The 18962-nt window shown below is 24.5% G+C and overlaps 1 protein-coding gene across 1 annotated transcript in view; it reads left to right on the top strand.

Annotated features, from left to right (window-relative positions):
• LOC129605616 (uncharacterized) overlaps positions 1–18962 on the top strand; it is a 101843-nt gene that overhangs the window by 80915 nt on the left and 1966 nt on the right. Inside the window, exons 2-7 of the mRNA XM_055515484.1 lie at positions 13104–13581; positions 14102–17714; positions 17994–18077; positions 18177–18294; positions 18362–18681; positions 18746–18896. Of these exons, the coding sequence (XP_055371459.1) occupies positions 13104–13581; positions 14102–17714; positions 17994–18077; positions 18177–18294; positions 18362–18681; positions 18746–18896 (4764 nt within the window). The remainder of the gene's footprint in view (positions 1–13103; positions 13582–14101; positions 17715–17993; positions 18078–18176; positions 18295–18361; positions 18682–18745; positions 18897–18962) is intronic.

Here is an 18962-nt window from a genome sequence, read left to right as displayed (position 1 = left end):
TAGGGTTAGGTTCTAAATGATTAACCTATTCAGTAATAGTTATTGAAATCAATATTATCGTAAAATTTAAAAACAAATACATATTATGTAAAATTTTTTGTGAATAATTAAAATATTTAAATAGTTTGTGTAAGCAAAAATTTCCATTTTTTTGTGATTCATTTAAGCACTTAATAAACGCACTGTTATATTTTTTTGTAAATGGGAAATTATGAAGTTGGTAATTTTACAATAAAACGAAAATTAAATTTATTTACTTTGGTTTGTTTTCCTGTACACACATTTCTTTAACGTATTCTTAGAATTTACGATATTTACTTAACTATTCATTAAATAACATAAGAAATGCTAATTTTTGTTATATTAGTATAATTTATAAAATATCGAATTATTCATTTTAATTAAATTGAATTGAAAATTTTGAAATGATTCATTATTCAATGCGTTAGATTATTTTCAAGAATATTTAATGAATTAAAAATACAACAAAAGGCAAAAGAAGGTGGTTAATAACAAACTTTTTTTTTACTGTTATACATATATCAATCGCATGATGTTCTTTTTTTATCCAATAAAAAATATAAAAAAATATACCCTTTAAGTAAAAGTGTACAGTTTCTGAATTGTAATAATTTCAAGAATATATAACATTTTCAAATATATACCAGTTTCAGAAGTAAAAAAAAAATTCAAGAATATAGCAGTTTCAGAAATGTAAAAATTTGAAAAATGCAAAAGTTTCAAAAAGTACAAGAAATACAATCTTCTTAGAAATATAACAATTTCAAAAATTAAAATAAATTTAATAGTATAGCAGTTTTAAAAATTTAATAGTATAGCAGTTTTAAATGTTTTAAAAATGTTTTAGAAATACATGCAACAATTTCAGAAATTAAATTATTTTAATGATATAACAGTTTCAAATATGTATAACAGTTTGAAATTTTCAATTTTACCTTAATATTAAAATCAACCCTTTTTAATATATAGCTTTGAAATTTAAAATTACTAACATAAAATTAAAAATTGAAATAAAGGTTTTGAAACTAACAAAAACAAGTTTAATTCTCTCTTATAAATTAAAAAAAATTTATTAAAATTACAAACATTAATTATAAAAATTATATAGATATTGAACAAGTTTAAATATCTGATTGAATTTCTAGTATAAAAATAATATTGTAATGCATATGACATAACACCATTTTACCTATATTTACCATAGTTCCGCCTTAGTTCGACTAAGCTTTTAATTAATGTGTTTTTTTAAATATTTTAATTAATTTTTAATAAATTATTTTCTATAACCTAAGTTATTGATAGAAGATTAATACTTTTTATTTATTAAGTAAAATTCATAATAAATTTACATTATTGGTTAAATAATTAATTTATATACATACAACCTCTTTAGATTGGAATTAAAATTAAATTACTATTATTAATTTGATATAAATATTATAAATTTACAATAATACCTTATAGCAATATTTATTTTATAATTAAAATTCACACATGTTATTTGACGTACTTCATTTTTAGCGAAATAATATTAAAAATTACAACACAACCATTACGTTACCTTTTCACATAATAATTCAAGATTTGATTTTATTCGTCGCATTTCACAAAACACTAAATTTTAAAAAATGAAGTCACTCTTATTTACAACTTGATGAATTGCTAAATCAGTAAAATGGCATAAGCAAAAACAAAAAGGTAAAACTGGATTAATTTTTTTTTTCCTTTTTAATTAATGTGCGTTTTTTTTATATTTTCAACTTTAAATTTCAATTTAATATCATTAAGTCAAAGTATGGGTGCCAAAATGTCTGCAAAATCGAAAATGAAATAGAAATAAAACGTGTATTAAATTTATTAAGGTGATCAGTCTTATCTATACTCGTATAGTTTCAGCATTTTATTTTACTATATATTGTACAATGACTACATCATAAATGCAATGTACTAGCCAGTTTGAACAATATAACAAAAACATCATATTATAGGGTTTTGTTTGGTTCATTCCATAAACAGTTTTAAAGTTCCGACTTTATTGCGTGTATTGGTTAATGAATATTGATGATAGCTCCATAAGTTTTATTAATTTTTTTTTTTAAATTGCTAAAAAATATTTAAAGGCCATAAATAAATGTATATATTTAAATGTTACGGGCGAAATTTTGAAGATTTACTTTAAAATTATGATTTTAAAAATTGCTTGCGCTTTAAAATTTTAGAGAATTTTTCAGAAACTGTTTTGTATGCATTTGCATATATGTATGTATATTAATCGAATTACTGATATTGGAGGTCTTAGAAAGCTTTCCAGATGCGGCAAATAATGTTGCAATTGTCTCAAGAAGCTAAATATCCTCAAAACTGGTAGTGTAGTAAGATTGTCTACTTAAGTAAAAATTGCAATTTAATTTATTTTGCCGTATCGGTTAAACTTGGAAAGCTAGCAAAAAATGAATTCTTTCTAGATTCTTTAAGCGTCAAATATGTGAGGTAAAAATGTTCTCCTTCGACCGGTTATAAGCGACAGACATATGATGTCATCTGAGCATAAAATGATTTATATCTTATAATATAGTAATCGAACAATATTTTAACTGAAGATGAAAATCCGATATAAATATTGCGCTTTGCGAATAGTAGTTTAACACAAAACACGTTTTTTTTTAAAATATGCACTCTTTGCCTATGACACACGCACGTATTTATCCATATGAGAAAATAAAAAATTCATTACAACTGTGTACATTCATAACCAAATTTGAAATGTTTTAACATTTAAAAAAAAAAAAAAACAAATTGTTTCAAACGTGATCACTCAAATGAATTTTACGATAATCAATGTGATTTTATTTAATGATTACTTTACCATTAATTAAACATTATTATTGAATCATTATAGATATTTAACTATTATTTTAAATATTTTTACAGTATTTTGTTGTAATATTTTTAATTTGTAAATATTTTAAATAATTTCGTAATGTGGTTAGGATTTTTTTCAAATAAAAAATATTAATTTTGTTAATGTTTGTTCTTAGAAAATCGTAATAAAAACTCTCTTTCAAATGATATTTTAATATGTAATGTGATAATAAAGTAGAAATCATTGAGTAAGTGGCTTTATAGCCAAATTAAAATATAGGTTTTAAAGCTATTTTTGTACACGATTTCTTATTTAGTACACGATTTGTTTCTCCAAGAAATATTTTAGTCAAATTGTTTGAGGTGTGTTTTTCTCTTTTTAATTTTACCATCTTAAAACGGACCCAATTCATCAAGATTTTTCAGAATCATAGATTTGAATATAGAGAATTTAAATAAAGTATGTAATCTCAGTTTTGTGCCTCATTGGCTTTGGCTTGTTTGATGACTTCAATGTATACCGTATCAGATTTAATGGAAAATGTTTTAATTAAATCAAATTTTCTATATGCAACTTCAATTTATCTAATTAATTTAAATTAATTATATATGTGAATCGGAATATTCTAAAACAGCTTTTTGATTGTAATTTCACTTTATTTGAAGTTCACACTTACTTTAATATTAAAATTTCTAATTTATAAGAAAAAAAAAACAACTAATATGGTATACAAAAATAAAAATTAAATGTTGTGGTTCACTTCTAATTGTCATAAAACTTACATACATAATTGTAAATAACTAACAATACTGGTGTAAGGGTTGTACTTATTTAACAAACTTTTTGAGTAATTAATATTGTTCATTAGTATATTAATAACTATATTTTAAGTAAATTAATTAAAAAAGCATAAAAAATAATAAAAAAATAATGATAATTAAAATTTCCGGAAAATTATAGCCCGCACATATATTATAATTAATATATACATATGTAAGTATATAGGTTCAGTTTTATTCTTGTACAATTAATTTTGATTAGTATGTCTTCAGAAATATCCTGAAACAAGTATATTGTGTATTATTAATCGATTAAGAATTATTTTTAATTTCAAGTTATAATTTAGAACTTTTATAAAACAGATTGTAAAAAGCTCAAATATATAAAAAAAATATTTGTAGGATTTTAAAAAAATTGAAGCATTATGTAATTAAAACAAATTTTATTTCAATATAAAGTGAGCACAGTAATTAGAAAAATTAAGTTAAAAAATATGTGTACATATATTCAGGGTGATTCAGTAAAACGTACAATATTATATATCATTGTTTAGGGCATTAAAAATGAGTAAAATGTTTGTTTGGAAGTAGTTGTCAAATCTCAATGGTTTCCAAGATACAGGAATTTTTACGAAATTTTACGAAATTTTTACTTGTCCAAGCTTTCTTGCTTATAATTTTCCTTTCAAAAAAATAAAAGGTTTATACAAACAGTTTTTAAAAAGCAAGCATTTTTCATGCGCTAAACGGCCTGAACAATGGCATTGTACTCTTTACTGTATACATAATTACATGTACATAAAAACATTGTTCGCAGGGAACTAATAACGTAATCAAAATTAATAAAAATATTCAATAATTTTTTTTTTCCGGAACTTTTAATTTGTTTTAGTTTAGATACTTTAAATATAACAAATACCTATAATAAGAAAATTTTTGAAAATAAGGAAAAATATATGCGGTTTTCCATAATAATCGTAATAAATTTGTTTTAAAAATTGATTAATAAAAATTTAACCACAATAATTATAAATGAGAAAAATCAATAAAAAAATCTTTGCACTAAAAAATTTCAAACAATTTGATTTTATTAATCGATTTCTTCCTTTTCAATTTTTTTCTTCCTTCTTCCTGTAATCATTTGTATTCTGAACATTCTATTTGTATAACACTTATACGTATATAAGGGAATTATATGAAAAATATAAATAATTTTGTGTAAAATTATAAGAAATTGTTCAAAAAAATTTTAGCAGTACAAAGTTATATTAAGAAAATTTATCAATAAAAATTTATTTGAATTTTTAATCCTTATTAGTAATTTTTTGATTTCTTAATAAGAATATTACTTGTCTTGAAATTTCTTTTAGAATCCGTAATGGTAAATGTACATCTCTTAACATTATTGTTATTATTTGCATATTTACTATACCTATACTCATATTTCATTATTAAAATACGGAAATATCAAAAACAATGAAAATTTACATATATATATATATTAATTAATACAATTCATTTAAATCTTGTGATTTCGTACATTATTTGTATACAGATATACAAATAAATTATTTAATACACGTTTTTTAAAGATTTTAACCTTCTCATTTCACGCAACAATAAAATATTTAAAACAAAAAGGAAAATTTTAAATGATTTATTTTAAAAAGGATTATCTTTATTTATCATTTCATTTTAAAAAGAGTCCTACCTTGAATTATCTTTTAGGGCAATACTATACATACATTTTTAACTATTATGTATACGATTAAGGTACACTGATAAAATTTTATTAAAAATAAAAAAACATGTCCTACATTTTATGTAAATAATTAATTATTATTTTCATTTTATTAATTTTTCACAGTGTTTCCTTAAATTAACTCTTGGTTTTGAATTATAATACATTCAATAATTATTATTTAAAAATTTGGTAAAAAATCAAACAAAGATTCAAAAACTATCCAAAGAAATACGTACATACATCATAATTCATAAAGCCATGACGCAGCAAGCAATATTATAGCATTGCTCGTGCTCAATATTTAATAACACAACACAAAACCGTACTAAGAAATAAATGGTTTATTCTACAATATCACAGTAATTATCATAATAACGTCATCACAATGTTATTTGATTCATTTTCTCACCAAGAAGAAGAAAAAACTAAAATAAAGAATAAGAAGAAAATCAGACAATAAAAAAAAATCACTTGATAAAATCATTAACAGTAAATAATGTTATTATATAATGAACCACCTGTAATGACCTGCTTTAATATTAAAACAAAACAAAAAAACATAATGAAAATGATAACAGCAAAGAAATAAAAATTAAAATGATTCTTCTCTGCTTCATTTCCATATAAGCTCTCTTCCTCTCTCTTTTCTTCTTCTTTATACCTTTTTGGTTCCTTTTTTATTTTTTCTCTAAACTCTTTATTTTTCTCTTTGTATTTTCCTACAATTGAATAATAATAACTTTATAGTATTTACCTGATTATTTCCACCTTTTTTTTTAAAGTAATCAGAATTTATACACCACGAGACAAAAAAACACAGCATTTTATTATTAAATTTTTTATTATTTATGAAAAAAAACCAGTTATTCAAGATTAATATTTTAAATTTTTTATGGATTTTTCTTCTTGTTTTTTTTTGCATATAATTTGCAGTTGTTTTTTATTGTTATTTTTGTATTCTTTTGATTTCAGTAATAGTTTTTAATTTAAAATATTATAACAGGCAAATTATATGTAATGAAAATATAAAATACCCACATGTAAAATATTTTTTTTTGGTAGTTTCTAAATATCGTGTAACTAATTACCAATATTGAACAAAAAGACTTAGAAATAAATTATTGAAATATTTGTCATAAACATTAAAATCGGAATAATTGAAAAGAATTGGGAAAAAATGAGAAATCAACCACATATTTTGTACATATATTCTCCAAGACGTATATCACTTGAAGTGATAGGATATTTTTCAATAATATTAAGGTTTTTAGGATAAAATCAGGACCTAATTGTATTAATTACTTTTGTTTTATTCAATCAAAAAATTTGCGAAGCTTCTGTCGCATCAAGGGCCAAAACACAAAAAAACTTTATAGTAATAAAAAAAAAAAACTAATTTTTTTAAAAAGTGAAAAAGTTATAGGCCCAGTTTAATTTATTTAACTTAAGAATTTTCCTTATGGATAAGGATGAATTACTTTCAGTTTGCAAAATATCATTTCTGTTTATTGATCTCTTTATGTATACCTATCAATTTTTTTTCTCTGATATTTAAAAAGATAAGCCAAGACATTCTTCCAATGGGATGAATTGTAAATGCCTTAGAGTCTAAAAATGAACTAGATTTTTTATAAATTATATTATTTAATTAATTATTACTGATAATGCTAATAATTTTAATTGATAATATTGTGAATGCTCATACAATTCTAAATTCTTAAAATTTCAATTGTTAATATTTAATACTTAACAGTAAATAATAATAAATAATAGATTGTAGATTATAGATCGTAGACTGGGGTGATAATGTCCAGCCACCTAAATCATCTATTGTACCTTTGTTAAATAGTAACACAGACAGACAGATAAAAAATCTTACATTAGTCACTAATTTTTTAAACAAAATATATAAGTATATGAATATTTAAAATATTCAAGAAAACCGACAAAATATTAACCTTTTAATTTGATTTGATATAAAAGGTAAAAAATTTTTTGAACATGGTATTTAATATGTCACCATTTTTGTATGCATCTATAGTCACTATTCGTTAATTATTGAAATGACACGGATCATTTCATTTAAAAAATACAAAATTTTCGAATTTTGTTTGTTCATTTAATGCACTTTTATTATTGATCATGTTGAGTGTCGATTATTAGTGACAATATACGAAAAAAAGACGTGAAAGAATTTTTTTTTTTACTTTATTTTATTATTTTGCAAATCTCTACGTATATGCTTACATACGAGTAGATGCATATTATTTATAATATATAATAAGTACATATTATATAAAGTTAGTAATTGTGTGAAAATTAAAAGTTAGTGTAGCCGTGTGTAGTTCTGTAATATTAGTATTTAATAAAAATTATTAATAAGACGTAGGACATACAAATATATTTGTGTATTTAATTGTTATTCGTTTATTTATTATAAAAGCAATTGATAAAATTATGAATTTAATTTGAAAAATTTCTAGTATAACAGTTTATTATTATTTTATTTATAGAATAAAATTTGCAAATTTTACATTAAATAGCTTTAAAATTTAAACAAAAAAAAATTATAAACTTCTGTTCGAATTTTTTACTTCCGGCCAATATGATTTTCGTTTTTTGAGAGAAAAATTTTCTTGATTCACTAAATCAAAAATTTATTATCCTATAATAAATAATACTCCTATAATCGTAATATTTACAACTAATTAACATTTACATAATTGTATAGAAAGTGCGAACACTAAAATTTGAGCTTAAACATAAATTTAAATCTAATATAGCTTTGGTTTTTTTTTATTATTATATATAAAAGAATTATGAATAATAAACACCACATTCAAAGTGATTGTTTATAGTTCTGGTTTTATTTTAAGAAATAAAATTTTTAACATAAAAAAAATCACTTACATTTACACAATTGCAATGAGTCAAGACAATTTACTCAGATGTAGTAAAAAAAATTTTTTACATTTTATATAACATATCATGTAGTTGTTTAGAATTTAACAATGTTAATTCGAAAGCTTTATAAATTACTTATTAAACAGTTGTATATGAAGTTGCCTTTACGTCTCATTTTTCCCGATGAAAATGTAAAAATTAGAAAATTTTCAGAAATTCCAATTTTGAGTTCTCATAAGTCAAGAAGGAGAATCCAGAAAGTAAAATGTCTCCAAAGGTGTTTTTTGTTTGTCAGGAGGCATTCTATCACCCTAATCCGGAAATTATATCGAGTCTTGAACACCCTATATATATATGACTCATTTAGTTATTTTAAATAAAAATGTTTGAGTTAAAAAAAAAAAAATGTAAGATATAAAAAATTTTATAATTTTTACTCTATTCTCTATACTCTTCTTCATATTGAAGTTCCTCTGCTCATGACATATTGTTAATATTAATTGCGATCTCGTAAGAGGTTTGTATAATAAGGGCACTGGTATTTTATTAGTATTTTCAGATTTTGCAACACATTTTAAATATTATGTTCCAATTACTGATACTACAATTTAAATTGCACAATTTATAGGCAAATTTTTATGATAATTTGTTAAAATTTATATTTAAAAATTAAAATCTTATTAAAAATTTATTTTCAACTCTTAATAAATGTGCATATTGTGTACAGTTATATATATTTTTTATAGATCCTTCATTAAAATGCATAAATGCATAATTTTTCAACAAATTCAAACAAGTAGTCTAACAATTCACACTCATACATATAAGTTTGTATGATTTTGAATTGTCATAGACGTCACTTTTTGCTGTGCGTTATTATCAAATATTTAAACACAATAAGCATTAATTTAACACTTATACATACGTCTTACATATGTACATGATTGTGTTATACATATTTTTTGAAAATTAATTCTAACAATGTTTTAATAATAAAATTTTTTAATTACATTACTCCTCATTTATTAATAGTATATAATATTATGGTGATGATTTAAATTTTAGTTAAGGAAATGAATAAAACAAACCATTTAGAGAGAAAAAAAAACAAATAAAGACTTTAATACCCTTAACACTGAATTATATTTATTACAATAGATTTTATAATATTATTAATTTGCAATTTGTTTATTCAATGTTGAAATTATCATAAAAGTTAATAACTTTTTTTTTTTCCAAAAATTCCAATCAATATTATTTGACCATTTTGATTACCACTTCATATCGAAAAACAAAAAAATTAATCAATCTTTAATTTTTATTAGATTAAGTACATGTTTAAAATTAAGAATTAGTTTTAATAAAAATTTTTTATTTATTTTTTGGCGACAAGTTATTTGAATTTTAAACTCATCGAATTATGCTACTACTTTAGAATTTTAAATTTTGTTTTTAAATTTTTGAAAAACAAATTTGTTTTTATTATTATTTTCCTATACATATTGTGTATATTTTTTTTGGAAGTTGCCAAAAATAACCATGACCATCATAACAATTTCCAAAATAATTCAAATCAATTTAGAAAATGTCGCATTTTTTCATTTACTTGAATTTTTTTTCTTCTCTAAAATTATTGTGCTACTTACCATCGGGTCTATTACAAAAACCATGTATTTGCTTTTTTTGTCATTTTCGAGTTAAACATACGTTTTACGAGTACAATAAAGTTTTCGAACTTAAAATATATCGAAATCGCAATTTTGGTACTTCTTCACAGTAGCCAGCTTTTGGACTTTAAAAATAACCTAATATAACAATTTTATATTAACATTTAAAGGCAAACAAAAAAAATATATTAAAATCGATTTTTCTCGAAAAGTAATATTTTCAACATTCGTGGTTTTAGTTAGGGTCGGTAAATTTTGTTGATTTTTTTTTTATTGGTTTTTAGTTTTATTTTTGTTTTTTTTTGTAATTGAAAATTTAATGGTGTAATAAAAATGGTTTATGTATTGTTCAATTGTGCGAAATATGAATCTTGAAAATTGATTTTATTATTTTGATATTGAAATAATATGATGACTTATGATTAGAAAAAAAAACCAAATCATAAAATTATAAATAACAAGGTTGAAGTAATTTCATTGCTTCGTAAATGAGCACAATATAATATTATTTTTTTCGAAAATCATCTTGCGTCCAGCAATCATTTTATATATATATATACTGTAAGAGATAAAGTAGTTTTATAGATTGAGAACAACACTCTCATAATATTATGTATATATATAGAATAATAAAAAAAATTATTTTTGGTAATTTTTAATGTCATAACTGTAAGGTTAATTTTCTTATTAAAAATACAAGTTTTAGAAACATTATCATAAGATACCATCTTGATTTCGATTGAGATTTTGACAGAAATTCGTCTTACCATTTTTCCAAAATGAACAAGTATTAGAAGAAGCTATTCTTAGCGAATTATCCGTTTTTGTTTATGGTTCGTACGCTTTTGTATATCAGGTTCGTACGCTTTTGTATATTTATTATATCAGAATTTCTATATTGAGTTTATTTTCTGATCAATATTTACGGTATACTATTTCCTAGCACTGGATTTTTACTATTAGCTTGACCAATTCTTACATTGAACAATTTTTAAGGATAATCGACGTATTTTCTTTAATTCTAAAATTTTATATGTGAATTCCGCATTTATCATCGGAATGAATTGAAAATAAATTCAGAAAAACTGGGACCCTACCGCATGTAATTCGATTTTCGTAAAACGACTTTCGTATTCGGAAAAATGGTAAGGTAGTCTTACTAATTAATTTGTACGATACGACGTTTCCATTTTTACAAATACGGAAATCACGAAATTTCACGAAAATCGAATTACGTAGTAAGGCCCTTGAGCTCCTTAAACTATTTTTTTTATAAATCTATAGTCTAATTATTTAATTGTCTTAAAATTTTGAACAATTATTTACAAAAAGTATATTTTCATTATTCAGGTGTAATTTTTTGCTAAATTAATAACAGCAAATATTAATAATATCTAAAATGACGCACATGAAATCATAGTTTAAAAATAAGAAACAAATTTAACCTGAATTTCAGATAAAATTCCAGAACGTTCTAATTTCTCTTAACCTTTTCATTTTATATCCTGTTCTTGAAAATCGTGAGAAAAATATTTAATTCTTGTGTTTTTTTTTTTTGTTCTTCTTTATCATGCAAACAGAAACAGCCAATTTAAAATTAATAAGAAATTTTTTTCTATTTTACATTTAATTCAAATATGAGATCTCTTAAATGAGATAAATTTACATTAAATAGTTTACAAAATTAGAACTTAAAGTAATATATAAATCAAAGAGTTCATCAAACGCCAAAATATCGAAAAAAAATGAATTGAAGAACAGATTTTTTGGTTACTACTTACATATTCAAATAGATCACACTTATTAAACTTGATTTGTACACGTGTGAAGTTCATTATTATTACAAAATCTTTTATTTTCATTCGATTACTACCCACCACTAAAAATATAATCATTATTTAGTAAATGAACTTTTAAAAACTAAAGTAACCTATTCAACCTTAAGATATTATTTATCTATTTATTTTTTTTTTTTTGTAAAGTACATGGCACTCTGAATCTTTTTTACATAAATTCTATATATTTTATGTAACTAAAAAAAAAAAAAAAGATGTAAAATTTTGTAATATACTTGACCTACTTATCGATTTAAAAGATACATATATACAAAAATATAAATCATCGAAAAATTTCAAGGTCTTATATTTGAAAAATATGAGAAATGAACTCATATGAAAACTCTAATATCTGACAAAATATTCATTAATAGGTCAATTTATTAAAATTTCAATAGAATTATAATACAATAAATTCTATATTTGGTAATTTTTAATTAAATTATATAGGCACTTATTTAGAAATTGGTGGTAATATTAAAACTACCAAGCCATTTTATAATATCAAATGTTTTAATTTTACATTTTTCAAATATCATATAATTTTTAAAAAAGTGGGCATAGCCAGTTTACCTTTTTGTGATCGATTAATCGCTACAGACGTAACGCGTTAAAATTTAATTTCAATCAAAAGCCTAATAACGCTACAACATTCAAGTAAATAAAAGTAAAAAATATTATAGCTGCAAACTTTTAAAATTTGTTCTTCTCTTAAACAAAATAAAAAAAAAAATTACAAAAAAAAATAATCTTGACATCTAAAGTTAAATAACGGTACTTTTTGTATGTTAAATGTCATTTATATATGAATTTTTTACTTCCGATTTCATTTTAAAATGAAAAGTGAGTTTAATTTTATGTATACTAAAAATACTATTGTAAAACCTGTTAAACAAGTTTATAATTTTTATTTTTTCGGCTAAAAACATCTGTAGTATCAATAATGAGAACAGATTTATGTACATATGTAGGTATGCTTGTGATTGTTTGTTATTGAAAAATAAATGAATAAAATTGAAAAAAAAAAAAAAATTTAATAATGCAATTTTTTTTTTGTGCAGACGCGTACATAAGTAAGGTAGCCGTATGAAATTAATGGCAATCTTATAAAATAATATTTTTTCTACTATGTATGGGTACTGACATACAGTTAATTACAAATACATATGTATATTATTATTATATAATATATTTAAGAAACACATACATGTACATAAAACACTTTTATACAATGATAAATAAAATAAAAAATTAAACCGTTTCTTTTTCATTTTCTTTTAACATAATCAGAATCATCTCAAGTAATAAAACGTACTGTAACAGTTGGTGAAACACCGGACATTGATGCAGATACATTAAGTGAAATTAATTTAAATCCAACTGATGATGAACAATTATTACAACAACAACAACAGCAACAACAATTTGATTTAAATTATAATAACGCATTTCCGCAAATACAACACGAACCACGTTCAATTAATAATAACGAAATAGCTGATGATTCAATATTATCACAAGCGGCATCATCATTTTCACAATTACCATCGGTTGCATCAACAGTATTATCAACATTTTCAAAAGTAATTAATAATTATTCACCTGGTTCGACAACAGTTAGTCGTGAACAAAGTTCTGAACGTTCTGATTTCAATTCTAATTTAAATACAACAATAAATAATAGTGGTGGATTAGGATATCAATCACAATATAATAATTTAAATCAAAACTTAACAGCAACAGGAGGATTAGAACAATATCCTGAAAGGTATAAATATTTTACATTATATTCTTTATTAATTTTAAATATTTTCATTTTATTTTCACTTCACTTGTAAACTGGTTAACATTTCCTTTCACTAACACTATATTGGTTCAATTGGCTTTTCCTTTGCAACTTTGTTTTTTTATCTCCTTTATTTTTTGTTGAAATTTTTAATTTTTCTTTTTAAATTTAACAAAATTATACAAAAATTTGGTCAAATGTGCATAAGAACAAAGCGCTAAATATTAAAAATTTATTTTTTGTATTTATTCTTAATTTATTCTTAATATAAATAAATATTTTAAAAAATCCTAGTCATTATTTACAAACTAAAGTATTGCCATCTTTTAAAACTAACCAATCTCTTAACATTCAAATCACACTCTTCATTTATTACTGTAAATAATATTTTTCTTTGTAAAATATTTTACTAAACTATTCTTTTTTTTCTATTAAATTTTGTTTTTATTTTTCCTTTCATGATTGAAATATGTAGTTAAATTCTATTAAATTCTTTTTGCAGTGTTGGTTTCAACAATCAATATTTAAAACAATCTCAAAATTATAGCTCAGTAGCAACATCTGAGCCACCAAAACTTTATACGCCACCTCCAATCGATACAATTCAACAAAAAACTCCAATTTTACCACCACCATTAACTGCTGGTGGAAATACATATAGATTGTCTTCAAAAAAGAAAATTTACGCACAAATACCAGGTCTATCAGTGAATCATACAATAACAGATACCGATAATAATTCTCAATCAAGTACAGATTTTAATTTACCTACATTCCCATCTGAGACATCAAATACAACACAAAAATTTCAAACAGCACAACCCTTAAATTCATTTTTAAACGATACTGATTCTTCGTCTCAATCAAATCTGACACTTGGAAATTATACATCAGATCCGTACCAACAGCAAACTCAAGCATCACCAAAAAGTGATAAGTCAACTGTTGGTGGTTTGTTTTCGGGAGTCTCAGGAGTTATACAAAATTTATCGGGTCTTGTAAAATCTACTGTTGCAAATGATTTAAACCAATCCGTTCCTTCAACGACACAAGACCTGCAAAATAAATCAAATATTCAAGAGCCTCAGTTTAACCAAGGATTTATAATACCACCAGTTTCTTCAAACAATAGTGGAATAAATGCTACACAAGTTTTCAATCCAATTGTTGGTCATCAAATTGGTTTTGAGCCTATACAATCTTCTATTTCAAATTCTTCAATAAAAGAAGATATAAACACAATTATTCCACCACCCACGAAACCTCCAACAGCAAGTAATACCAGTTCATTTCGTTTACAAAAAGGAACTCGCTTGTATAAAAGTCCGTTCGAAAATACAAGTTCATCCGGCGTGAACGCCTCTTTCACTACTCAATTGCCACAGCAACAATTCACCGTACCCAATTTACCATTACCAGAAAATTTTAATAATATTTCACAAGGACCGCAAATCACCGAAAACATACCCCCAATTCCTGCACCGGAAAGTTTTCAAAGTTATTCCTTTCAAAATATACAACAACCAAATCAGGTATTTAATCCAATAAAAGAGACGCCCTCCTTTTCTTCTTTTAAACAAGATCAACAAAAACCAGGGCATTTACTTGACAAACAATTTACCGATATCCCGGTAAACGCTACAAATCTGATTGAGGAAGAACAAAAAGAGTCTGTGGTTTCAAAAATACAACAAATCCCACAATCTAGTAAATTTTTTCAACCCATTGAAGAACCAACCAGCGAAAGACCGATAACAAACGTTGACTTCTTTAAAGCACAAGAACCAAATACTTCATTATCTGTTTTTGATAATCCGAAACAGGAAACTGTAGCAAAATCAGTAGAAATTACAACTAATATATTTAAACCACTCAATTCTCAAATAAAAACTAGTAACATAACTGAGAATAATATTTACTCTCCTGTTCAACCCGGTTTGTTTGATTCTGCTCCTCAACAGTTAGCAACTCAACAAAGCCAATTAGAAGTGAATACATTCAATTTATCACCATTATCATCTGCTTCACATTCCCCATTTATAAGATCAAGTGACAATAATAATCTAAAACAATTTAATAGCCTTTCAGTTGAAGAAAAATCGTGTGATCAACAAACATTGCTAAAAAAGACCGCTGAGCTCAGTATTCAAGAAAAACAGTCAGCATTAAGCGTAGCACCACCACCCATTTTACCACCTGCCAAAACTGGTCATTCAAAATCAGCAAATCCTTTTAGAAGAGATTCAACAAAATCACATCCTGTAGTACCAACTAATTTCTTCACACCAGGCGAACAAAATCCACAAATATTAGGAACTTCGTTGCAACCGCAAGCAGATCAAATAAATTTGTCCCTGAGCCAAACTTCACAATCAACAGTTAATACAACACTTCAAGCGGTAGTTCCAGAAAACGCTTCTACAGTTGATTATTTTAAACCAGTTACATCTGATGAGTGGGCTCAAAAATTAATAAAAGAAGCTAATCCAACCATTACTGAAACTTCTATACTTAACACAATCCAACCGCAAGAAGCACCAAGTTTAGGCTCTTCAGAACCATTTCCTGAAAAGTTTAATTTTTCAACTTTACTTCCAGACGAAAACACAAAATTTCGATATTTACCTCCCTCTTTAAAGCCAAAATTAATAGCAGATAGTGAAAATAATTGTCCACCTCCAATAGAATTCAGGCCTCCAGCACCATTACCTTTTGTTAACAACCAACCTGATATTGGACCTGGTGCATCAATAGCAGCTTTCTATAATCCGGTTCCAAGCCATCAGTGGGCTCAACAAGTAATTGACGCAGCTCAAGAAGGACTTAATGAAATACCTCAACAAGAAAACACAGACCATTCGCATATTATAGAAGGAACGATTGAACCAGAAGAAGAATTTCCTGATCAATTTGATTTTTCCTCAGTTTTACCTCCTGAAGGCCCAGTATTTAAATATTTGCCACCACCAATTAACAATAATATAAATATTGAAGCATCTGATCCTGAAACATCTAGCGAAAAGGTTAAAATTTTGAAAATAACTAAGGAAACGCTTCCTCAAGGAACATCAAGTTGTGTTGGAGAATTTTTAACTGAGGTCCAGCAACCTAAAGCACAAACAGCAATTCCACCTGAGTTAAAGGAAAGCAATCAGGACGAAAATAATCAACAATTTAAACAAACAAATTTAGCAAATTATTTTGGACAGCAGCAACCGAAAAAAGACTTAGAAGAAGTACATAAATTAGAAACAGAAAAAGTTCAAGAAATTCAATATAATCAGCAAAATCAAACTAATATTCAAAATAGTGCTATACAACAAACTTTTATACAAGGGCCTCCTTCAACATCATCTACCCCAAAATTAACCGATTTTTTTAATTCGAATTCAATTTCTGCTCCTGTACAACAGAATTTTCAATTGCCTCAATCTCACACAACACCATCTATTAAATCTGATACTGAAATTAAACAACAGCAAGCGATCAGTGACATTACATCTGTTGACAAAAATTTAAATTTGAATGTTTCACAAAAAATTTCTCCCATAAAGGGTCAGCAAGAACAAAATTCATTTTTAAATTTTTTCGATCAACAAAAACAACAACAAATTTTGAGTAATCAAAAAAATCAAGACGAAATATTTTTTAATAATCAGAAACAACAAAGTCAACAACAACAACAACTGGAATCAGTTTCTAGCATTTCTTTCTTTGATCAATTTAACAATAACAATAATTCATCTGCACAAATAAATCAATCAACAAATACAACTGCAGCTACCGGGCAATTATTAAACGAAGAAGAACAGAAACTTCAAAATTTTTTCAATAATCCACCACCGCAGAATTTAAATAATAATTCTGTGAACGAATTAAATTTTAAAAATTTATACGGTTGTGGTGGAATAAAATCTAAGCAATTTAGCAATTCTGATTTCAATTTAACACCTGGTAAATATAGTGATAATAGAAGTGCAACACCACTATCAAATATTGTTGAGCCACCTTCATCAGCTTGTTCAGAATTTTCAAGTGATTATATTAATAACTCTTCACAAAATCTAAGTCAACAAAATATTGGGTTTACCAACAATTTAAATGATCCTTATTTGGTAAGTTATAATCATTTTTATTTATTATTATAACATGCAATAATCTTGCCTCTGATTCGGTTGTAATTTTAATTTATTATTCATATATGGTTCACCAAAATCCCAGAATTTTTATATTCGAATATCTCCAATATAATTAATTCTTACCATATTACAGTTTTTAAACACCCTTAAAATTTCAATAATCTTTCTTAACATCTAACTAAACCTGTATACTTAATTTTTCCAAATCTTATGAATCTTATTTTCAAAATATTATAACTATTAAATTTATTTCAGAATGAAATACCAGAAGAACTAATTTTAGAATACAACAAAATGTCTACTTCAAATGCAACAAATGCAGTTGTTCCATGTAATGTGGTAAGTGAAGCTCACAAATAGATAAAATGAAAAGATTGAATAATTTTTATAAAACAAATAAAATCATGTTTCCAATTTTAATTTATATAAATGATTCAGGTTTATACACCAGCGAAAAAGCATTGGTTTTATAAAAAAATTGAACAGAATAAACAATTTTGGATACCATTTACACATAAAGATTCAGATGCATTAGAAGAAAGTTTTCTCAAAAAAGGTATGCCTATATTTGCATTATATTAAATTTATAAAGGTTTTTGTATAATTAAAATTTAATTTTGTAGGCAATAACATTGTACAAGTGGAGGGTGGTAGATATGATGTTAATATCAATGAAAGAACACGTGAACCAATTTATTGGAGAGGTGGACCAACGGAAGTAAGACGTTGTTCGTGGTTCTTTAAATCAGTTGATTCTAAATATGTACCTTATGAAGAACAAATAGCAGACTTTTTAGAATCTGAATATAGAGAAGCCTCTAATTCTGGAGAATGGCGTAAAAAAGTCGCTTTAGGTAACGGTGAAACTGTAGTGTTTCATGCTCCTACAGTTTTAGTACATTTTTTACAATCACAAACAAGTGATGCATGGGGTGGAGCTACTGTAAGTTTATAAAATTTGTAATAATTTTTAAAAATTATTTGTTTTTTTTTCTGTTTGTGTACAGCAAGCTACAATTAAACCCCGAGTAGTAAAAAGAGATTTAGATGATTTTGTGATAGAAGCTGGAGAGACCGATAAAGTAGATCATTTGTTATTTATGGTACATGGTATTGGGTCGTCATGTGATTTGAAGTTTAGATCAGTAGAAGAAGTTGGTAAGAAAATCAATTTATAAATTAACAATATTTGTACAGCAAACTACTTATGTTTTATACACAACT

Source organism: Condylostylus longicornis, unplaced genomic scaffold, assembly GCF_029603195.1.
Source record: "Condylostylus longicornis isolate FDR11 unplaced genomic scaffold, ASM2960319v2 ptg000013l, whole genome shotgun sequence".
NCBI lineage: Eukaryota > Metazoa > Arthropoda > Insecta > Diptera > Dolichopodidae > Condylostylus > Condylostylus longicornis.
This window is presented reverse-complemented; position numbering and strand designations above follow the sequence as displayed.